General features: G+C 54.8%; 2 protein-coding genes across 5 annotated transcripts in view; one reads left to right on the top strand and one right to left on the bottom strand.

Annotated features, from left to right (window-relative positions):
- Positions 1-6463, top strand: part of RYR1 (ryanodine receptor 1) — a 112497-nt gene extending 106034 nt beyond the window's left edge. Inside the window, 10 exon segments of the mRNA XM_049622333.1 lie at positions 529-571; positions 1764-1894; positions 2000-2060; positions 2524-2670; positions 2909-3043; positions 5037-5193; positions 5609-5673; positions 5762-5862; positions 6032-6083; positions 6226-6463. Coding sequence (XP_049478290.1) covers positions 529-571; positions 1764-1894; positions 2000-2060; positions 2524-2670; positions 2909-3043; positions 5037-5193; positions 5609-5673; positions 5762-5862; positions 6032-6083; positions 6226-6321 — 988 coding nt within the window. The 3' untranslated portion in view covers positions 6322-6463.
- Positions 6464-6556: 93 nt separating this feature from the next.
- MAP4K1 (mitogen-activated protein kinase kinase kinase kinase 1) lies at positions 6557-22450 on the bottom strand. 4 transcript variants are annotated; one of them, XM_049621305.1, is made up of 31 exons: positions 22144-22445; positions 21917-21974; positions 21707-21797; positions 20922-20986; positions 19336-19391; positions 19199-19246; positions 18978-19020; positions 18815-18887; positions 18067-18198; positions 17582-17644; positions 17393-17474; positions 16863-16979; positions 16538-16616; positions 15952-16010; positions 15832-15875; positions 15707-15751; positions 15022-15064; positions 14184-14346; positions 14004-14086; positions 13527-13611; positions 12234-12310; positions 12084-12144; positions 11179-11287; positions 11036-11094; positions 10734-10837; positions 9982-10156; positions 9648-9710; positions 9365-9454; positions 9211-9281; positions 8495-8550; positions 6557-6735 (listed from the first exon to the last, which is right to left on the bottom strand). In XM_049621305.1, exons 1-31 carry the CDS (start codon positions 22240-22242, stop codon positions 6666-6668), a joined length of 2463 nt encoding a protein of 820 aa, XP_049477262.1. In that variant the 5' UTR covers positions 22243-22445; the 3' UTR covers positions 6557-6665. The 4 variants fall into 4 exon arrangements, with proteins under 4 accessions (XP_049477262.1, XP_049477263.1, XP_049477264.1 ...); XM_049621306.1 differs by lacking the exon at positions 9648-9710; XM_049621307.1 differs by lacking the exons at positions 6557-6735; positions 8495-8550; positions 11179-11287; positions 12084-12144 and having other exon boundaries at positions 9208-9281; positions 22144-22450.
- Positions 22451-22774: the final 324 nt, after the last annotated feature.

Genomic DNA, 22774 nt, shown 5'->3' with positions numbered 1-22774 from the left:
TCGGGCTCTGTGCTGTCAGCACGGAGCCTGCCTGGGATCCTCTGTCCCCCTCTCTCTCTCTCTGCTTCTCCCCTGCTCACTCTCACTCGCTCTCTCTTTCTCTCTCTCAAAAATACATAAAAATGTGAAAAATATATTTTTTAAAAAAGTGGGAACAAAAGGGTCAGACTCATCCAATAAGCCTAAACAGGGTGAGAGAGCACATCACTCCCTTGGCCGCCGGAGCAGGGCCAGGCTGCTGGTTCGGACTCTGCCCTGCCCTTCACGCACCAGAGCTGCCTGGCCCCCGGTGCAAGCCCGCTGCCTCCCATGGGCCCCACCAAAGATGGCAATGGGGGTAGCGGTTGACCCGGGGAAAAACTTCGCCTGGCACGAGGCCTGCGGAGCCTGACTCCCCGTGAGGCGCAACCCTACCGCGCGGGGTCCCCTGTGAGAAAAGCGTTGGAACTTCCGACCACCCTGGCCCGGCTGGTGCCTCCGGGTCCTTCTGGCCCTGACACCTCAGGGTCTCTCTGTCTCTCTCGGCAGGTCTTTCCCCAGCAACTACTGGGACAAGTTTGTCAAGCGGAAGGTGAGGATGTGGATGGGGAGGTGGAAGGGTCTCCCAGGCTGGGTCTCTCTGGCTGCCACCTGGCCGTCCCAGTCCCGTCCCAGTCCATCCCACTTGCTTTGTGTGCGACCTTGGGCAAGGGGCTTTGGCTCCCTGAGGAGTACCTCAGTTTGCCCGTCTGGAAATGAGCGTGACAATCACCCCCTCCCTCTGTGATGACATAATATGTGTTATGAGCAGAGCACAGTATCTGGCTCCTGGCTCAGAATGAGTACTCAGTTAAATACTAGTTAAGAGAGAAGAGGTGAGGCATATTATTTGAAGCACACAGACTCTGGAGCTGGATTGCCTGCTTTTCTACTCCTGTGTCAGCCTTTCTGTGCCTCAGTTTCCCTAAGATTCAAAGTGAGGTAGTAATAGGACTGACCCCACAGGGTGGTTGTAAAGATTCTGTGGCCTACGACCCGAGCAGTATCTGGCACATAGGGAAAGTAGACAAATGTCGCCTGTTACCATCATTCATTCACTCAACAGACATTTATCAAGCACCTGCCATGTGCCAGGAATCCAACAGTAAACACAACAGTGATTCTGACACTCGAGCTGGCAACACAGATGATGAGCACATATATAAGGTTTAGGTGGTGATAAGTGCTGTACAAGAAAAAAGCAGTGATGGGGGGTGGGGAGGGTGTGTGTGTGTGTGTGTGTGTGCGCACGCACTGGCCAGGAGAGGTTGCCCTCTCATGTCCAGTAGGCAGGAAAGGGCACACTAGTTAATGAGGTAAAGGAGTGAGTCAAGTAGAAATCTGGGGGAAGAGTGTCCTAGGCAAGAGGAATAGCCAGTGCAAAGGCCCTGAGGCAGGAATGTGTCTGGTATATTTGAGGAACTGCAAAGAGGTCTGTGTGGCTGAAGCAGAATGAATGAGGGGGGTGAGTGGGAGAAGAATTCACTGATGGCAGAGACCCAATTATATAGGGTTCCTTCACTACCACCTTAATAATAATAAATTATCCCTATTAATTTGGTTAGTGAATCAACTGAAACTTTATCACTTTTGGACCCTCCCCCTGAGGATCTGAAGAAAGCTCTGAACCTTGTCCCTAGAAAAACGCAAGCCCAGTTTCTCACACAAAGTTCAGAATGCCCCACACAGGCTATGCCCTCCCCCACCCCAGCCATGTCCACATGTCCCCACAATCCCTGGTACAGGTCCTGGACAAGCATGGGGACATCTATGGGCGGGAGCGGATCGCCGAGCTGCTGGGCATGGATCTGGCCACGCTGGAGATCACAGCCCACAACGAGCGTAAGCCTGAACCACCACCGGGGCTGCTCACCTGGTAAGCCAGGGGCCATCCTGTACAGGCCTGGGGCCATCAGGGAAGGTGGCCAGGGACTGAGCCTCTCAGGCATCCGCCCGTCCTTCTTCCTCCCACCCCGCATAGGCTCATGTCCATTGACGTCAAGTACCAGATCTGGAAGTTTGGGGTCATCTTCACAGACAATGTGAGGAGGGGCTCATAGGTGGGGGGTGGGCTGCGGGAGGAGGGCCTTGGGAGGGCCGGGGGCTCCACCCCCAGTATCCCTGACCAGGGACCGACTCCTGAGCCCCCATGCACCTCTGGTCCTATGATACCCCCTGGCCCCCTGAAGCCCCTTGTCCCTCAGGTGCTCTTGATTTCTCAGTCTGTGTCCTTCAGCAGAGGGCTCCCCAACTACCCTTAGGATGGCTTCTCACCCAGAGTGCTCCATTACTGCAGAGTGCTCCCAATCCTCCAGTCGCTCCCTAGGCAGAGATGGCATCGTGACTCCCAGAGCACTCCCATGCCACTCAAATGTTCCTGGACCCCCTGTTCCCAGAGTGCTCCCTACCCCCCCAAGTGCTCCTTGGCCCTCATGAACACTCCCCTCAGGAGTGCTCCCCAGGAATCCTGCACGCTCCCTGACCCCTGACCCTGTGTGCCCACAGTCTTTCCTATACCTGGGCTGGTACATGGTGATGTCCCTCCTGGGACACTACAACAACTTCTTCTTTGCGGCCCACCTCCTGGACATTGCCATGGGGGTCAAGACGCTGCGCACCATCCTGTCCTCCGTCACCCATAATGGGAAGCAGGTGTGGCAGGGGGCCTGCCTGGGGGGTGTGAGCCAGGCAGGGATGAGCTGGCAGCCTGAGTAGGGGTGGAGGGGTGAGGGTCGGGCGGCTCCGGCGAGGAAGGGCAAGGCTGGGCGGGCTGAGCCAGGGTGGGTGTGGGTAGTGAGACCCCGGAGGGGGGGCCACATTGACCGATTGGGGGTGAGGACCGGGGGGGCCGGCCGAGCGTGGAGCTGACCAGCCCCCTGCGCACCCCCAGCTGGTGATGACCGTGGGCCTCCTGGCGGTGGTGGTCTACCTGTACACCGTGGTGGCCTTCAACTTCTTCCGCAAGTTCTACAACAAGAGTGAGGATGAGGACGAGCCCGACATGAAGTGTGACGACATGATGACGGTGAGCCCCTCCCCCAGCACTCTTGGCCTGGTCACTGACCATCTGGCCCTTAGTGTTCCCATCTGTGAGGGGGGTTGATGGTAGTTCCCACCTCGTAGACTTACTGTGAGGGTTCCGTGAGGTACTTTGAACAGTGCCGGGCACGTGATCGGTGCTCAATGAGCGTCAGCCCCCATCGTCATGTTATTTGAGCCTTTAAAGCTATTGTTATTGGAAAGGTGCTCAGACACGGTGCCCCTGTCGCTTACAAAGCATGTGATTTGGGGCCGGCTAGTCAACCTACTCACTCTCTGGTGTTCCTCCCCTGTAAAACGCGTGTGTAACAACAGTGCCTACAGCCTAGGGCTGGTTTTAGGACCCAGTGCAGCTCCCTTAAAAGTCTTACAATGGTGCCTGGTGTGTATTAAGGATTACATAGGTGTTAGCTACTCTCATCGTTATCGATAAAAGTTTCACCCAAGTATGCGACTCTTAATCTCAGGGTTGTAAATTCAAGCCCCACATTGGGCGTAGAGATTACTTTAAAAAAAAAAAAGAAAGAAAGAAAGAAACATAGGGGCGCCTGGGTGGCTCAGTAGGTTAAGCGTCGGACTCGATCTCAGCTCAGGTCATGATCTCATAGTCTGCGAGTTCAAGCCCCACACTGGGCTCTGTGCTGGCATCATGGAGCCTGCTTGGGATCTCTCTCTCTCTCTCTCTCTCTCTCTCTTTGTGCCCCCCCCCCGCCTCTCTTTCAGTCTTTCTCTCTGAAAATAAATAAACTTTAAAAAAATTTAAAAATACATATATATAAATTTCACCCCAAGTACCAGCATGCCCTGCTTGTTTATACTTTCTCTTCTATTCTGAGAACAGTGGTCATAACCCAGATTGAGCTGACCTTACTAGAGGCACAGGCCACGGTTGGAAGAATTGCCTCAAGGCTTCATCTCACAAGATGTCCTGTAATCTTGCACCACGTTCTCAGGGCCTAGTCCGGCTCTTCAGCCTGACATTTGAGGCCCCACCAGACCTAGTCTTGACACCCATAGCCCTATTCTCACCAGTCACTGGCCTCGGCTCTTAACCAAGACAACTGGGAGCTCTCACTTCTTGGGGACACAGAAAGAACAGGCGTAAAGTCTTTCCCAAGTGCCACGCAGACCGTGCCCTCCTACCTGTTCAGAGCCTTCTCGTAGCTCCCCAATGCCATGGGATAAAATTGAATCCCTCACCATGGCGTCCGAAGCCAGGGAAGATCTAGCTTTGCCCGAGTCTCACCATAGTCTTTCTTGCTTTTGGCTGTCTGGCTGCCTGTTTTCTTTCAGTTCCCCTAAGACCATGTGCTTCCTCCCACCCAAGCCCTTTGCATCTGACATGCTCTCCATCCTCCACCACGGGCCCCACGGACACGCCCCTCTTTCACTTGACACGTCACCTTTCAACTTAAATGCTGCCTCCTACAGGAAGCCCTCCCTAACCATTGGCTGGGCCTCATTTCTCTCCCTGCTGTTTCTCACAGGAGCTCTATTTTCTAACCTCACCGAACCTCTTTCGGTTCCTCCCAGGAACAAAATGTATTCTTTGCTCCCCAGCGGTGTCAAAACACATGTGGTTTTCTCTGCCTGGAACACTTTCTCCCACCTAACACCTCCTTCAAGTCCCAGCTCACACATGTCCCCTCTTCTAGGGAAGTCTCGCCTGATCACCCTGGCTGAGTCAGCCTTTCAAAACTTCAAAGCTGCCTGTGCTTCCCCCACCTGCCCCCTGATCACACTGTGCTTCCCCGCCCCGGCTCTGCCCTTTCTGCCTGTGCTCTCCCTATCACAGCCATGATCACTTCTGGGCTGTCACTATCTGATGACATGTTTGTGAGCCCTGTGAGGCCAGGGCCCAGAACTGTCTCAGCCACTGCTACGTCTCCTGCCCCCTCAGCCCAGGGCCTTGGAGGTACTTGGTGGATGTCGAATGAGGGAGCGCATGACCGGTAGGCTTCTCTCCCTTCCCCCCACAGTGCTACCTGTTTCACATGTACGTGGGTGTCCGAGCTGGTGGGGGCATCGGGGATGAGATTGAGGACCCGGCAGGCGACGAATACGAGCTGTACCGGGTGGTCTTCGACATCACCTTCTTCTTCTTTGTCATCGTCATCCTGCTGGCCATCATCCAGGGTCAGTGCTGGTCGTGGTTGTGCGAGTGGGGGCTCGGTGCCCAGAGGCAGACTAGCTCCTTTAAGAGTGCAGGCCCAGGATCCAGTCTGCCCGGATTCACATCCTGGCTCTGCCTCTGCCTCTTCCTACTGTGAGACTTTCGGCAAGTCGCCTCTCTGGGCCTCAGTTTCTCCATATGTAAAATGGGGCTATTAATGATACTAACCTCGCAGGGTTATGATGAAAATTAAGTCAATTCCTAGGTGTTTTACCCATAATAAGTGCTCAATAAATGCTAGGTATTATTATCTTCAGGAAGCAGGGTGAGATTAGGGAGAAGGAGGACGGGGGGCAAGGCTCCGAGGTAGGTATCCAGAAGAGGGAGGAGCCCGAGCTGGGTCAGAGGTTGGGCGTTGACCTGCGCCCGCCACCGCAGGTCTGATCATTGACGCTTTTGGCGAGCTCCGAGACCAACAAGAGCAAGTGAAGGAAGATATGGAGGTAGGTCAAGTCTGGGGGTGACCCAGAGGGATTATGGGAGGCTGGGGGACGAATGGGCCCGGATTCTGATGTCTCCCACCACCCACAGACCAAGTGCTTCATCTGCGGCATCGGCAGCGATTACTTCGATACGACACCACACGGGTTTGAGACCCACACTCTAGAGGAGCACAACCTGGCCAATTACATGTGAGCATAGGTCCATTGACCATTCAAGGGATGGGGGTGTGGCCGACAGCGAGGTGGGGGGGAATGGGCATTGGCCAGTTAGGTGTGGCATCCAAGTGGGTGGATTCCGAGCCAATCAGGAGAAAGTTAGTGTAGTCCTCACCTGTCTCCACTGCCCTTCCATCCCCAGGTTTTTCCTGATGTATCTGATAAATAAGGATGAGACAGAACACACGGGCCAGGTAAGGAGGTGTTAATGGGAGGACAGCGGGCAGGGACATGGAGAATTTTAATATAAGGTCAAGCAGCAGGTGGCAGTAAAAAGCTCATGTCAACATGAGCTTTTGAAGATGTGACCAATTCTTCCCCATGCCCCAATCCTAGGAGTCTTACGTCTGGAAGATGTACCAAGAGAGATGCTGGGATTTCTTCCCAGCTGGCGACTGTTTCCGCAAGCAGTACGAGGACCAGCTTAGCTGAGACACCCCCAGCTGGCCCTTCACCCCCACCTCAAGTGCCTTATACTCACAGCAAGTCCCTTAGTCCCAAACCCCGCCCCCAACGGCAGCTGGGGGACAGGTGACCATGTACTGGAGAAATAAAGTCTGTGCTACACTCCTGACATCCTTGTGCTGGATCGTGGACATTTGAGGTATGGGTGGGCATCCGGGAATTCTGCCCTCCCCTTCCCCCCTTGAAGAACAAGATGACAGCAGAGGCTGGAGTCATGTTTATTGGGAGACAAGTGCATGTCATGATCACTAATGTATGTCCATTGGGGAGGGGGGTGCGGGGACTGGTTCCTAACACCCCCCCCTAGAGACTCATTCCTGGATGTAGAGGTTGCTGGGGGCCGTAGGATCATCTGCTGGGCGTGTCTCCACCACCACAGGCCTGGGGGAGGAGGAGAGAAGTCAGTTCATTCATTCATTCATTCATTCACAAAGGAGTTAATAGAGCCTGTGCCAGCACAGTTCTGGACTCTTGCAGTGATGTGCAGAGACAGTCTCTGCCCTTGAGGAGGCCAAAACGAAGACCAGCATGAATCAGTGAATAACATGACTGCAAACCATTCATGTAATGGAACACATTGCATGGAAACCTATCCCAAAGGGCTGGCCAGCGTGCCCCGAAGAATAGCGGGTGGAGCCTGAAAGAGGCTCAGGAGGGAGGGAGCTTGGTGAAAAGTCAGGGAAAGGTGTTCTGGACAGAGAGAACAGCCTATGCAAAGGCTTTGAGGTGGGGGAGAGCTTGGGGCTTGGCTGCAGAAGTCAAAGTCTTGTGCGCTGTGGCCAGGACGGGGTATTTATCTTGTATTTATCTTGTGGCCAGGATTGGGTATTTAACGGGAGAGTTTAAATGGGGAGAGTGACACAATCGGATTTAGATTTTAAAAGACCACTCTGGCATGTCAAAAGGCTGCAAGAGATCCTTGAAGGGGCTCTCACCGGCTAAATCTGGGAGTTCTCGTGCCTTGCAATTAATCATGATACTAATATAGATTGTAACCCACAGAATAAAATGGAAATCCAGGAGACTGCTGAAATACACACACACATACATACATACATGGCAGAGAAAGGACCGTTTTCCCCACAGTAGCATGCCAACTAATGAGTGCAGAAATAGGAAATCCCCACTGGGTAACTATCCTAAAAATATATTCAGGCAAAAATCAATAATAGATACTAAAAGCCGTGAGTAAAAGTCTGATAGAAACAGTATAATTACACAGTCTCAGCAAATCACCACAAAAGATACTTTTTTTTAGCACAAAAGTAACTTCTAGCGGAGAAACCGGACTCACCCCACCTTCCCCAAATGTTCAAAGATGGCGTGACCAGTACTGGGACAAACTGACATGATATGATGGACTGACGACCCGCCATCACTTCCGCGGTACCCCTGCCCCCGAAATGCTTAACCTGGAAACCTCAAACCCGACTGAGGGACATTCTGGAAAACAACCTTCCTGTACTCTTCAAAAGTATCAAGGTCACGAAAACTGACCAGGCTAAAGACTAAAGAAACACCACTCTTAAATGCAACCCATCATTTTGAATTGTCTCCAGGACCAGAAAAAAAAAAATGTATTATTTTTTGGTTATAAAGAGTATCATTGGGCTAACCGGTGAGACCGGGTATGTGGATTAGAAGGTAGTGATGTCTTGCTGTCATTTTCTTGATTTTGACAGCTGCGCTGTGGTCTGTAAGAATGTGTCTTTGCTTGGATTTAGGAAACAGTTCACGCCCAGATAGAAAAAAAATGACACATATACAAAAGAGGATAAAATATACACGATAAAAACAAAGCACACACACACACAAAGAAAAACAAAAACAAAAAACAACCAAAAAGTTAACATCTGAGCAACTGGATGAATGAAGGGGATACGAGAATTTTTAAATTTCTTTTTGCAACTTCTCTGTGAGTCTAAAATTATGTCAAACTAAAAAGTGAAAATTAAAATTAAAAAAATTAAAATGTCCCCTTGGCTGCTGTGTGGGGAATAAGGCACAGAGATAGAAGCAGGGAGACCAAGAGGCAGAATGCCCAGGCCAAAGATACAGGTGGCTAGAGAGATCTCAAGACACCTCTCCAAACTGGAAGCCCCCCTCCCCGGTTCCGTGTTCCCCTTCCTTAAGTCCATACCTGGGGGAGCCAAGAAGACGGAAGGTGAGGGTGGGGTCTCTCAGCTCCTGCAACAGCTGGGGGAAAAGTGTGTGTTTCAGTATCTAGAAGACTCTTCCCCTTTCCCTTAAAGGGAACGGGGGTGGGGGAGAGGTCTCTAAACTTTTAGTCTTAGATCCAGAAATAATTCTAGTTAACACCATTCACCAGCTGTGTGACCCCCCCAAGCAAGTTCCTTTTCCTCTCTGTGCCTCAGATTACTAACCTGTGAAGTCACAGGACCTTCCTCATATGTGATGGTGAAGATTAAATACAAACACGTATGGGCAGCATCTGACACATCTATGAGCTAAGGACCATTTTTCACTCCATTTTCCAGATGGGGAAAGTAATGCATGGGAATGTTAAGTCATTTGCTTGAGGCCAATCAGCTGGTTCCAACCCAGGCCGTCTGTTCATGTTCTTAACCACCCACATCTCTCTCTAGTGACCCCCATTTTATAGTTGGAGACTGAGGTTCAGAGAGAGTAGACTCTCTCGCACCAGGTCCCCCAGTGGCCTGGAATGAGCTCTAGACCCAAGAGACCCTGGGGTATAGAAGGGGACCTGGCTGAACTGAGACCGGAGGAAGCTTCTAGTCAGGGCTTCCCACCCTGACTCAATTCTCCTGATCCATCTGATGAACTGGATGCCTGATGGGGAAGGAGCGGAGTTGTGGGCATTGGGATGAAGCTTACCTGGTCTGAGCCTGGAGCCCACACCTGCACTCCATGCTTCCAAAAGGCCTGGAGCCGGCCCCCGACCATAGCTAGGAGACAAGCAGTGCCTGTTACGCTTGGGTATCACTGAGCCTCCATTCTGGACCGGGGGCCCTCCCATCCCTGCACGTACCCACGGCCTCTACTGCTTCAGTCATAGGGATCTCTGGAGTTCGAAGTCCCCGGACTGGGTCTCCCTCCGGAGTCACCAGCTTCAGAGACCCTAGAAGAGGGTAGAGAGAGGGCTATAAGAGTGAGGCTCAGAAGGATGCTGAGAGACTGTACAATAAATTCACTGAGAAGCAAAGCAGGACAAGGGCAAGGCCCGGAAGGGGCTCAGCATTTCTGAGAAGCACAGGGTCTGCGAAGCTGAGATCCAGGAACAGTGGAGAAAAGACTGGGAGGAGGGTCCTTACCGTCCATCAACACCATCACCTTGTCTTCCTCTACCTGGGTCACCTGCACCGGTCCCCTGTGCTCTGTTTGACAGGCAGAGGTTCAAAGACCAATTCCACCTGCTTCTGCCTTCCTCCGCTAGGCACCCTCTCCATTCCCAAGCTAAACCCCGCCCATCACAGCGGTCCCGACGGGTCCTCAATCTCACCGGCTGTATGCATCCACCTCTCTCCCCTCGCCCCAGCTGCAATCCCTTTCCCAGTTACCCCAGTTACATCGCAGGCTAAGCACAGCCCAGCCGCCCAGCCCACCCCCTCCCAGCAGCCCCGCCCCCAGCGAGCCTGCCCCACCCACCTGTGCTCATCTCGCCCAGCCAGCAGGAGAGCGCGCCGAAGCGCACGGTGTGGAAGAGCACCGAGTTCGCCGGCCGCCCCGGGCTCACGCCGATGCAGACGGCGGGCAGCTCGGAGCCCGGCCCGGTCAGTAGCGCGAACACTGGAAGGGGCGTCGGTAGCGGGAACAGCACCTGCTGCAGGCCGCACAGGGAGGGGCGGGCTCAGAGTCGTGGGGCGGGGCCTGAGAGGGGAGGGGCCTGGGAGGAGAGCCTGCAGGGAGCTTCCCAAGTATACTTCCTGGGCCCTCGGTTTTGGGGGATGGCACCTAGAAACTTCAGGCGGTAAGGCCCCAGAGGCGTGAGGTGATGCCTCCTTAGAAATGGGTGGATGTGGCTCAAAGTTGGCGTGCCTTGTTTGGAGCGTGCCGCCTTAATGACAGCGAGGCGGGGTCCCCGGAGGGGCGTGACCTCACAGGCAGCAAAGTCTCCTTAGAGTCAAAGGATCTGAGTGGGGTCCCCTTAGAGACCCGAGGAATGGGGCATAGGGCCTGAAGGATAATTAGGCTGGAGTGAGAGGCGGAGCTTAAGGATCCGGAATCATTCCGAAGGGGGAGCCTCTGGCGCCGACCACAGGTGGGCGGGGCCTCGGGGGAGATTGGAGCGGGGGCCTCGGGTAGAAGCCGGGCTTCATGAAACTCTCAGCAGAAGCGTAACAAGTGGAAAGCCCTAGCATGCAACCTCACAGAGTCCCCAGCCTCGACAGCCCCCCTACCCGGACCAGCAGGAACTTGTTCATGGGCTGGTACCACTGAAGCAGGACCACGGATGTCTCCAGTGCGCCGCACAGGAACGGGCCCCCCGAGTTCGCACCCTCCGCTGTGGGAGATGGGTAAGGATGGGTTAGGGTCAATCTTCTCTCCCCTCCACACCCCCCCCCAAAGGGCACACAACTTCCCCGGGCTGTTGACAGCCCGCCTTAACAATGTAACCCCCTTGGGTAGATGCAGTCCCTGCCCCGCCACGCCCCCTTTCCTCACGTTCCCCCCACCCCACCCCGTCAGGATTCTCTCTCACCCACGCAGCAAGCCCGGCACCCTTTGGTGTCCTGGATCTTGGTGGAGACCATATTCTTCCTGCAGGAGAAAGCACGTGTAAATGCGGAGGGGCGGCAGGAAGGGGGGATTGCGGGGGCCTGTGGCGCCACTGGGGGCTGGTACCTTGCCAGTAGCCGGTGGGGGTTCATGTGAGCGATGGGGCTTCCCGCTCTGGTCTCCTTGCGCTCCAGCAGGCCCAGGATGCTATGAGAATACAGGTGGGGGGTCTTTCCTACGGCGTATGTGTGTGTAAGGGGAAGCAGGCAGTTAACGGACACCAGACACAGCCACCTTTCTCTGTCCCTTCTCTTGGCCCTATCCCTTTGAAACTCCCAAGGCTTCAAGTCTCAAACACTTTTATTTCTTCATTTTCCACTCAACATATTGTAAATGTCCACCTTAGGCCAGGTCCTGTGCTTGGCTCTGGTGAACAGTGGTGAGTAAAATGAGTATGTTCCCTAGCCTCCCGTGCTGGTAGCCGCAGGAGAAACTATGGACACTTAGCCAGCCAGGTGAAGGTGCACACGCTACTAAATTTAAGAAGAAACCGATCTAGAAATTCTCTTGAAGTCTGTCATCACAGATGTGATATTAACTAACTCATGAAGCCGATTTGGCTTGGTGTTTCCCCGTCAATTAGAAATTCTTTTAGGCAAAATGTTTACAAAACAGTAACACAGAATTGTAACCTCTATCTACTCCCTCACTCTATTTCACAAAAGTGTGGGATAAGTTCCAACTGTCATCTAAACGTCAAAGAAATGCAAAGACTTACTGTAGACCTTACCTCAAAACTGACTTGAGGTGGGACTACTGTGAACCCCATTTTATGGGTAGGGAAACTGAGGCCCAGGGAGCAAGTCCCACAGTGAAAAAGTGGCTGAGATTTTTAACTGCGGGCTCTGTGAAGGGGGAGCCTATGTTTTTGTTTGTTTTATTTTGTTTTCAGCTGTGCCCATCTACCTCCCAACCCCCTCTCGACCCCTTAACTTCTGACCCCACTCCCCCCACCTGACCCACAGCCAGACCTGAGAGGGACATGAGGACATTGTTGATGGAGTACACCCAGGTAGTCCGGCTAGGAAAGAGCTGCAGAGAACGAGGCAGATGGCTCCCATAAGACCCCAGCAACCCCCAACTCCAGCCCCTGCCCTCGGTCCCCCAGCTGCTGTCCTCACCATTTCCAGTGTGGCCTCCTGATCATTCCGGTTCAAGATGAAAATGCCTTCCTCTGCCCCCAGGAGCAGGTGCTGGTCTATGGGGACAGACACAAGGACACTGGAACCTGCCTCATCCTGGGGGGGCCTCCCAGACCCTGACCTGACCCCAAACACTGCTAGTCTGTCCTCCAGCCCTGACGCTCAATTCTCTCTTACTCCCAGCCTCTGTCTCCCCAAATCTGAACTCAAACCCTGACCCAGTGCCAGCTCAAGCTGGTCTCATTCTTATCTACCTCTCAAGGCCGGACCTGCAAATCCTGACCCCTGTCCCCTCAACTTTGACCCCAACATGAGTCATGCTTCCCCACATAGCCTTCGAAGTTCCATCCTTCTCTTCCCCAGTCCTGACCCCCAAATGCTAATCTTGTCTCAACACTGATCCTCAAACTCGGGCCCCCTGAAATGTGGCTTTTTCTGTCCAGTGTGTCCCCCTCAAACTCTAACTCTGTTTTTTTTTTAAGTAAGTTTTAGTCATGTTTTAAAAAAGATTTTAAGTAATCTCTACACCTAACATGGGGTTTGACCTTACAATCCTGAGATCAAGGGTTGCCCACTCCACCGACTGAGCCAGCCAGATGCCCCTAATGCTGGGTCTTTAACATTTACCCCTCACTGACCTTGTCTCCACATCTCTCATTCCCAAATCCTTTCCCTTTCTGCCTACATTCCCATCCCCCAAACTTCCGACTCCAAAATGCAGACCCCAGCCTCTGTACCGTTAACCTCCAGCTGAGGTTAAAGGGTCCAACTTATACCCCAAACTCTGACCATTCTGTTATATCTGATATTCCTGGACCCTAAACTCTTACTTTCCTAATTTTCACCCACAAATTCATTTTCACTCTACCCGTATTTGATCCCCAAACCCCAACTGTAACCCTGGGCTCTGGTCCTGCCTCAGTTCTGCCCCTCCCCATCCTATTAAGACCCTCCCCAGGGGGCGCCTGGGTGGCTCAGTCAGTTAAGCTTCTGACTCTTGATTTCAGCTCAGGTCGTGATCTCACAGTTTGACTTTGAGCCCTGAATCGGGCTCTCTGCTGTCAGCACAGGGCCCCCTTCAGAACCTCTGTCTCACTCTCTCTCTCTCTCTCTCTCTCTCTCTCTCTGCTCTTCCCCCATTCTTGCATGTGTGCGCTCTATCTCTCAAAAATAAATATTAAAAAAAAAGACCCTCCCCCACCCCTGCCTCTGTGCCTCCATTAAGGGCCCTCCCCATCCCCCTTCCTTTCCGTGACGCTCCTGAGTGCCCACCCTTGGTGGAGGGGTGTATCCAGGCAGCCGTGCTGTGGATCCGGAGGGGGCAGCCATTGAACAACTTCACGAGAAGGGCACATCCCTAGGCGGGCCACGGGGGGGCAGAGCAGCAGATCCAACAAAAGGAAGGAGGGGACACGAATGTGCAGGGGTTAAGACTCTGACGCAAGAGCACCAGCATTCAAATCCTGCCTCTGCCTCCTCAAAGGTTTATGACCTTGGCAAGCTATGTACCCCTCTCTGCCTCCGTCTCCCCATCTGTGACATGCGAGATGATGTCACTGCCTGTGATACCAAGCTCTATCTGTGAAGGTTTACACCACGTGTAAACATGAGATCGGGGTCTGGCACAAAGGCACCGCTCAACAAATGTCACCTAGCGTCATTGTTACTCTTCCTGTCCCCACACACCATCCCACCCCTAGGCACCCCCAGGCAGCTAGAGGCGTGAGTCCTCAACACAGCTGGTCTCACCTTTCTCTTCATCTTTTCCTTCTTGGGGGGCAACAATGGGGGCTGACCAGGGTCCCGGGGGGTTGGGTTCCAGAGTGAGGGTTCTGAGACAGGGTGGGGGAAAATCAGTCCCCAAAGCACCCCCCTCCCCTGCCCAACCCATACCCCCTGCCCACCTCCTGCCCCAGCCTGCCCCATTACCTGAATGGGCAGTTAGGTGGGGGCTTCGGGTGGCTGGGGGAGGCCCGAGATGGGGGGTGCGTGGGGGAGGCCCACTGGCACACCGGACCAGCACCCCGGGGCTCAGTTGCCCATCATCCCCAGTGCCCCCGGGACCCTCATCTGATGAAGAACGGAACTTGGGCTATGGAGATGGAGAAGACGTGTGGGGAAATACATTAGATCCCAACCCTGCCTCTGCCAGAACTGACCTTGCTCATGGCTCTGAGCCCTCAATGTCCCACTATCATTCCAGGCGTCAACCCTGACGCCCACAACACACTCCATCAACTAAAGAGTTAATGCCAGGGGCGGCTGGGTGGCTCATCAGTTAAGCTTCCCACTTTGGCTCAGGTCATGATCTCCAGGTCCCAGGTCATAGTCTCCAGGTCCCATCAGTTTGAGCCTTACATTGGACTCTGGGCTGACAGTTCAGAGCCTGCTTTGGATTCTGTGTCTCCCTCTCTATCTGCCCCTCCCCTGCTCGCTCGCGCACTCTCTCTCTCTCAAAAATGAATAAACATTAAAAAAAAAAAAAAACAACCACAACTAAAGGGCTAATGCCAGCTAGCTTAGTCCTGGGACCAGTGTCCCTCTGGCTAAATACTTTGAATTCCCATCCTGAGGTTCAAGGATGCTCCTTCCCGACTACCATGTGTTCAGCATCCTGGTCTCCCAGACTTCAAGGGACCTAGTGTCCCAGACTCCAGCCTTAGAGTGCCCAGTATCCCAGCCTCTAGGGACCCTGGCCTCCTGGTCCCCAGCCCCCAGCCTCAGCCCCCCGCCCCCGGCCCCCAGCTCCGTTGGCCCAAGGCCTTACCTTGGGAGGCAGTGGAGGAGGTACGTCATCTGCAGGGGTGGGGCTGGAACACAAAGATTGGGGAAGCAGGCACAGGTGTCGGTAACAAGGACTGGGGGCAGATGGGAGTGGTTTGGGACTGGAGGTCTGAGAACAAGAGGGTGGGGGTGACTCGGTCTGGGCTGGAGCTGATTGTTATGGCTGTTAGCATAGCCGTGAGGATACTGGCAACCGCAACACGGGCTATCAAGTGGGGACAACGCGTGAAGCCTGAATCTTCACAGCCACCTCGTGATGCAGATCGTGTGAGCTCCCGGGGGCCAGGTTCTCACTCGGTGCTGGGCTCTGCCCATGAGCCCACTGCAGAGGAGATGCACAGAACGGATGGGTGGGCGAGAGGCAGACCCAGGCCTGGGGGCTGGGCTGACTGCAGGCACTGAGGTTGGGGTCTGGTGTTGAGGGAAATTTCCAGGGGGGAAGATGCGGGTGAAGGCTGGGCTTTGAGGGTTAGGGCTGTGGCGGAAAGTCTGGGGCCAGAGCAACATCTGGGAGCTGAGGGCTGGAGGCCCGGGGCTCGGCGCGGGTGCGGCTGGAGGAGGAAGGAGAGTGGGGGCGGAGGCTGGGGTCCGGATGGAAGGGACATGGCGGCTGTAGGAAGGTGAGGGTGGGGGAGGGCCAGTGGGGCTGGGGGCCGCGCCTCTCTTACATGTCCACGTCGTCGTAGTCATCGTCTGACTCTGACGGCTGCCTCCTGAGGAGCGACAGGCGTGACCGTCAGGCGGCTCCCTCACATATCCCAGCCCCCTCCCCTCCACACCGAGGGTCCCTGACCTAGGGCTGCTGCTCCTGAAGTCTCCAGGGGGCTGTAAGTGGGCCTGTGGGATAGTAAAGGGTCAGCAGTGCCTGGCGGAAGGGGAGGGCATCTGAGGTGAGCGGGGGGAGGCACCTCACCGTGTGGGCCGTGGGTCTGGACTCCATTCCTCTGAGCTTCCGGAACTGCATGTGCCGCCCTGGAAGGGAGGAGGGTAACACAGTGAGCCGAGGAGATGGATCTGAGAAAAGGTAGAATTTGGGGGGTTGAGGTCAGGCTCTTAGGACTGGCGCTGTCCCTTGGTCGGGTGGGGAAAATCTTGGTTTACAGGATCTCATTTGGGGGTCAGGGTTTGGGACCAGAGAGATGGGGCTCAAAGTTATCCAGTGCTTGCTTTCAGCTTCCACTTGGGTCGTGGGGATCGGACAGAGATTTCTGAGGGCTCTTGGCGGGGGGGGGGGGGTCCTTGTGTTATGGGAAGTTTCATGGAGTCTCTACAGTCATTCTGTAGCTCAGCTGGTGATGAGGTTTTCTGGAGTCTCTTGCGGGGTCAGATAGTGATAAGGGTCTCTGAGGGTCTGTGTGGAAATGACGAGGGTCTCCGGGGTCTATCATGAGATCAGATGGTGGCGATGAGGGTCTCTGGCAGGATCACAGAGGGAAGAATGGTTCTCTTGGATCCATTATCGGGTCAAGTAACCCCAAGCTTAAGGCGTCTCTACTTACGACAGCAATCAGCATCTGGGATCCCTAGAGAGCTGGATCGGTGAGTGGACCTGATCCTCCGGGGGACGGCAGGGGGCACCTGGGCAGAGTGGCAGCTGCATCAGGACCGTGGCCCTCCCCCAGACACCCCTACCACCCTGCGAGCCCAGCCAGGAGCCTCTGGCTCTCCCACAGCCCTCTGTGCCCCCAGCCCTGTGCCCAGCTCCCCATCCCTCCTCCCCCTTTTCCTTCTAAGAGAGGCCCCAGGAAAGCACTCCAGGCCCGGCGCCCAGCCTAAGCAAAGGCTGGGAGGTTCCAAGGCTTTTGTCAGCCGGGGCGCCCTCACCTCAGGCTCCTCATCTTCGATCTCGACAACAGGGGCCCCCTTCCCTGGATTCCTCAGTTTGTCAAGAAGATCTAGGATCAGGCTTCTATTTAGCCTGGGCTGGGACACCAGTTGATGCTGGAGAGGGGGAGGACGGTGTCAGCAGACAGAAGGCTGGTATTGGGGACACGGGCTCAAGAACCTAAGGTAATCTGCGGGGGCGGGGGGCAACTGAGGAAGAAGGCAGGGAACTCTGGGAAACTGAGGCTGGGGGATTTTAAGGGGTTGGAAAGGATTAGAAGAGTCTAGGGTTCCCAGCAGGGGCCCTTGGAGAATCCCACAGGTACCTTAGCGGGGGAAAGGGCTCCCCCTTGAATTCCAGAGTATACCCAGGACTGGGTCTGGAGGCCCTTGGGAATCTGTGAGTTTTAGCAACTCAGGGTATCTTGGCAAAAGGTCTAGGGTACATTTTGGAGAGTTTGGGAGAGGTCCTGGGGAATTCTGGGGGTGAGTTTGGGAAGGGCTTTTCAGGGAAGGGAGGGGAAGTTTACACTGAGCATCTTGGTGGCACCGGGTCGTTTCTTGGGGTTCTTAGTGAGGGTGACTTTGACAAAGTTGTGGAAGGCAGCCGACCTTAGGAGGAAGAAGTTCTGGGGTGAGGAGACCAGAGACTCTCCCATCAGACCGTGGTTTCTGGCTCTGCCCTCCCTGGCCCTCCCTCACCCTCTCCCCTCTCCTACCATTTGCCTTTTTCTTTTAGCCTGGGGGGCTGGTAACCACTCTTCGACATGAGGAAGAGAACTCTGGAAGAGTAAGGAGAGGACACGGTGTTCAGACTCTCAATGACTCGAAGGGTCCCCAAAAGCACGGAGATCACCAGGGAGCAAAGCAAGGGACAGAACAAGAACAAGGTTTAGGTTTTACAGTGCACTGGGATGTCCCTTCCAGGGGACTCTGCTGATCACAGGACAGAGCTACCGCAGTTATGAAGAGAGGCTCGGGGAATCCCTGCTGCGGGGGTGGAGGGCTGAAGGGGGTGGAGCCCTCCCGGTGTGGAGGGCTGAAGGAAAGGCTTTCTGGGTTGAGAGGCTCCTTGGAGGTCTGAGATGGAGCTCAGAGGAAGGGGTGTCCCCTGTAGGGGGCCTTGGTGTGGGGCAGCAGGCTAGGGGATGGCACTCAGGGTCAGGGCAGGGCAGGGCCTCTGGGCCCAGGGGGACTTGCCTACCTGAGAGGGTGCACGTCAAAGAGCGGTGGCTGTAGCTCGGCTAGTTCAATGGCAGTGATGCCCAGGGACCAGACGTCACACAGCTCGTTATATCCCCCCTTCAGGGCCACGGCTGCCACTTCTGGAGCCATCCTGGGGGCAGAGACCCTCAGAAAGCCAGCGGTGACACAAGGCGGGGAAGGGGAATACTCCTTGGTATGAGGGTGGGTGCGGGAGAGAGACAGAGAAGGAGAATGGGGCACGGAGAGAACCAGATGCAGAAAGAAACATCAAGGTGAAGAGACAAACAGAAGTAGAGACACAAAAAAGTCAAGACAGAAGGATCAGAATAAAAACCAATACAAAGAGGGGCGCCTGGGTGGCTCAGTCGGCTAAGCGACCGACTTCAGCTCAGGTCACGATCTCACGGTTCACGGGTCTGGGTTTGAGCCCCGCGTCTGGCTCTGCACTGACAGCTCAGAGCCTGGAGCCTGCTTCCGATCCTGTGTCTCCCTTCCTCTCTGCCCCTGCCCTCCTCATGCTTTCTCTCTTTCTCCCTCTCTCAAAAGTAAATAAAAACATTTTTAAAAATTAATACCAAGAGATCTAAGTAAATGTAAAACTCGAGAGAGAGCCAAAAAGAAAACAGAATGTTCAACAGAAAAAGGCAGAGGCAGGGAAAGGGGCCGGGAAGGAGATTCCCAGTGATCCAGGTGAGGAAAACCACTGCCCCCACTCCACCCCCAGCTACCCGCCAGGCATCCCTCACCAGTAGGGCGTCCCAATGAAAGAGAGGCGTCGGGCCAGTGTTGCCCCAATCTGGGCCGAGATACCAAAGTCAGCTGGAGGCAGAGAGAGACATGGTGACCTGGGGTCCCCTATCCCCTTGGTCCCCAGCCAGACTCCCCCCAACCCCCACCAATCACACTCACCCAGTCTGACCTCCCCAGCGTCATTGATGAGGATGTTGGCTCCCTGAGGGGGGAGGAGGGAAATTAGAGGCTGTCAGAGACACCCCCCCCCCAACCCATACTGCCTCCATCCCCTGGCCCTTCCCAACTGCCCAGCTCAACACCACCCTGAGCCCGCCAAACACCACTTCCGTCTCCTGGGCCCCCCACCCACCAAGGCCACTTTTCTGCCCCTAGACTACCTTGATGTCCCGGTGTATCTTCTTCTGTGAGTGCAGATAGGCAAGTCCCTGGGGAAGAGAGTGGACATGGCGGCTGTGAGTGTCCGGGGGCTGGAACAGGGCCCAACCCGACCCAGGCCCACCAGACTTCTCCTCACCTGGAGCACTTCCCGGCAGACATAGCTAATCTGGAGCTCTGACAGGGGGCCTGTCACTGCAAACATCACACCCGTGGCGTTGGGTGGGAACCAGGAAACCTGGGAGCCCCTGGCCCCCACCCACACTGGCTGAGATGATGTCACGTGGGGAGGGAAAGCGTATAGGATAAGTGGGAGAGGGAGACGGAGGGACGTCCCCGGGCAACGCAGGGAACATGAGGCTGGAGGGAGACAGATTCATTAAACAGATATTTACTGTGTCTACTGGGTACCAGGCACTGTGTTGGGGCACTGGGGAGACAGCTGTGGACAAGAGACAGACATCCCTGCCCTTGTGGTGAGAACATTCCAGGGAGACAACAAACAAACAAGATGAGTAAAGCATAGCACATGAGATGCTAATAAATCGTAAGAAAAAAAAATAAAGCAAGAAAGAACAACAGGAAATATGTGTGGGAAGGGGTATGACATTTTACAGGGTGGTCGGTGAAGTCTACTCTACTCTGAGAAGGTGACGGGGTGAAGACGTGATCAGTCCAGCTTGGAGGGGAACAGGAGAGCAGGTGCAAAGGCGTAGAGGTGGGAGAATGCCTGGTGGGTTTGGAAAGCAGCAAGTGGGTGGAGCAGAGTGGGGGAGGGAGAGAAGTGGTAGGAGGCGAAGTCTGGCAGCTTGGGTGCAGGTGGGGGTCACACTGGGGAGCTTGGGCTTCTCTTTGGAGGGAAATGAAAGCCCAGGGGGGGCTCTGAGCAGGGGGTGATGTGACTTTGCAAAATGAGGAAAGGCAGAGGGACACAGACACACACACAGACACACAGACACACAGACACACACACACACACACACACACACACACACAGAATGAGACAGAGAAACAGAAAGACAGAGAAACAGGAACAGATCCACTGAGATCGAAAAACATGAAGAAAGACGTTCTGAGAAACATAGAAACACAGAGGGGACAACAGGGAGACAACAGACAGAGAGAAGTGGTCGGAGACCAGGTTCAGCGGACTGGCTGTGTGGGCCACTTCCTCTCTGAGGGCCTCAGTTTCCCCCCTCTTTGATGACTTCTTAATGAATTTCTTCCTTTGCTAACATTTAAGATCTTGGGTTCAAAGGAGACAGAAAGATGACCAAAGACAGCGGTGGCCATCAGAAATTGAGAGGCGATCAGAGACCCACCCCCCTGCTACCCTCAAGTTTTCCAAAAGAGTGAAATGCAGGTTGAGGGAGAGAATCAGGAATTCAGTCACTCAGCCAACGAAAACGTGGACCATACTATGGGCCAAAAATGCAGAAATATTCAAACACCACCACAGACACATTGGTGAGAAAATGCAGATGGGGGAAGATAGGAGGGGAAAGCAGAGGGGATCACTGCATGCAGAAGGATTGGGGCTGGACTGTCAAGTCCTGGAGGACAGGGCCCAGGGCCCACTTGGTCACTACACCATCTAGCACCAACCAGGCCAGGCCCCAGGTCCAGAGTGGGGCTCAGTGCGGGAAATGTGGACCAGAAAGACAGTCCCAGGAGACACAACCCCAGAGACACAGGAGGGATGGACCCCCTTGCCCTTCCTCTCACCTTGGTAGATGTCCTGGAGAGAACCAGCCCCACAGAATTCCATGCATATCCAGAACTTCTGCAGCCTACGACAATTCAGGAGTAATAATAACGGCAGTAATAAGTCATTATCGTAGGACAGCCCGGCTCACTGTCTGTTTTGTTCCAATTCAACAAAAACTTTAACGTAACAGCTGTCATCCACCTCGCCCACCAGAGTGAGATCATTCCACTTCCATTTTACAGGTGGGCAAGTTGAGGCTCTGAGAGAAAATGTATGTTCAGGGTCAACAGGACTCAAACCCACATCTTTGGACTCCTAACCCCGGAGGACTCCTAACTCTGCTGTCCCATGCTAACCCAGGAGACAGGGCAGATATCTCCCAGGTTGCGCAGGTTAAGGGAGGGATAGAGGGGCCCAGGGTGTCAGGCCTGGGGGACAGAGGTCATCACTAGGACATCAGGGATATTAATTTAGGGGTCAGGGGATTTAGGGAATTAAAGGAGCAGAGAGTGGAACCGGGGCACCTGGAAGGCAGGATGATGAAAGATTGGTTTTAAGGGGCCTTGTTTTCAGGTTTGGTTACTATGAAGGGACCACTGTTGGGGATCCCCGCTCAGAAATGGGCGTCCTGAATTGCAGAGCACATTGGAGAATGCTCTGGTCAGAAAAGTGGGACTTCAGACTGGGGATCAAGTTGGGGGGGGCAGTTTAAAAACAGGGGTCCAGGATTGGAGGTCGGGAATGGGGATTCCAGGCTAGGGGCCGGGGAGGGGGGTCCCAGGGCAGGCTTGAGGCTCATCACCAGAGATAACTCCCATGGTAGGCCACGATGTTGGCATGCCGGCAAGTTTTCAAGATGAGGATTTCCTTCTGAAGTGTGGAAACATCATCGTCTGTGAGGAGGGACAGGAAAGAAAAGGCCGCTGCAGGGGAGGAATATGCGGGAGGCAATACCGTGTCCCAAGAGGAGGGGAAGGGGTGTGGGGAAGGAGCTGCCGTCTCCTCTTCTCACCAGGCTCCATCTTCACCATCTTCACTGCCACCAGGTCCCCCGTCACCTTGTCTCGAGCCTTGTAAAGGGGAAGTTGGCAGTCAGGCAGGCTCCATTCGCCCGAGTTCCTTCTCAGCATCCCTGACCAAAGCCAAGGACTGGGACTCTCTCTCATCCCCTTCCCTTCTTGGGCCTCATCCCAAAGTCTCACTGGTTTAAGGGTGACGGAGAAGGAGGGGTGTCCTCACCTTGAAGACTTCTCCATAGGTGCCGCCACCGAGCCGCTGCAGCAGGTCGTAGTGGTCCCGGGGATCCCTATTAAAGATGTCGGGGTCCACGAGGTCCATCCCTGGGGGCTGGAGCTGGGCCCGCGCCCAGGGGCCAGCAGGGCCTCAGGGCTCGAGTGTGGCACCTCCCTCCCTCCCCACAAGTCCTGCGTCCTGCACCCGCCTTGCTTTGCCTCCACCGGCTGTGGCCTCCCCCCTCCCCACTCTCGCTTCCTGCCCCAGCACAGGGCTGTGCCCTGCACAACGCTGTGCAGCCGGCTCCACCCCCTGTCCCCTGGGCCCTGAGAGCCTGTCGGTGAGGGGCAACTTGCTTTGGGACCCAGGGGACCCCCCCCCCTCCAACTCAAGGGCCCTGGGCTGAATGTAAACCAGATGCAAACTATCTTATGATCTGGGGGGGGGGGTGCCCTAGCACCCCCTCCCCCGTTCTGGGCGGTGGCTAAAAACCACAGTTGAAACTGCTGAGTGCTTGAGGAGATTGAGATGGCAGGCCCGCACAGAAGCGGTCAGGCAGTGGTGCCTGCTCCCTGGCGTGCATATATATACTTAGTGGTACGCGCTTATGCACCCACGGTACGTAGACCAGTACCCA

Source organism: Panthera uncia (assembly GCF_023721935.1).
Source record: "Panthera uncia isolate 11264 chromosome E2 unlocalized genomic scaffold, Puncia_PCG_1.0 HiC_scaffold_19, whole genome shotgun sequence".
NCBI classification, from domain to species: Eukaryota; Metazoa; Chordata; class Mammalia; order Carnivora; family Felidae; genus Panthera; species Panthera uncia.
Note: the sequence above shows the minus strand (reverse complement) of the source record. Positions and strands in the feature narration are given on the sequence as shown.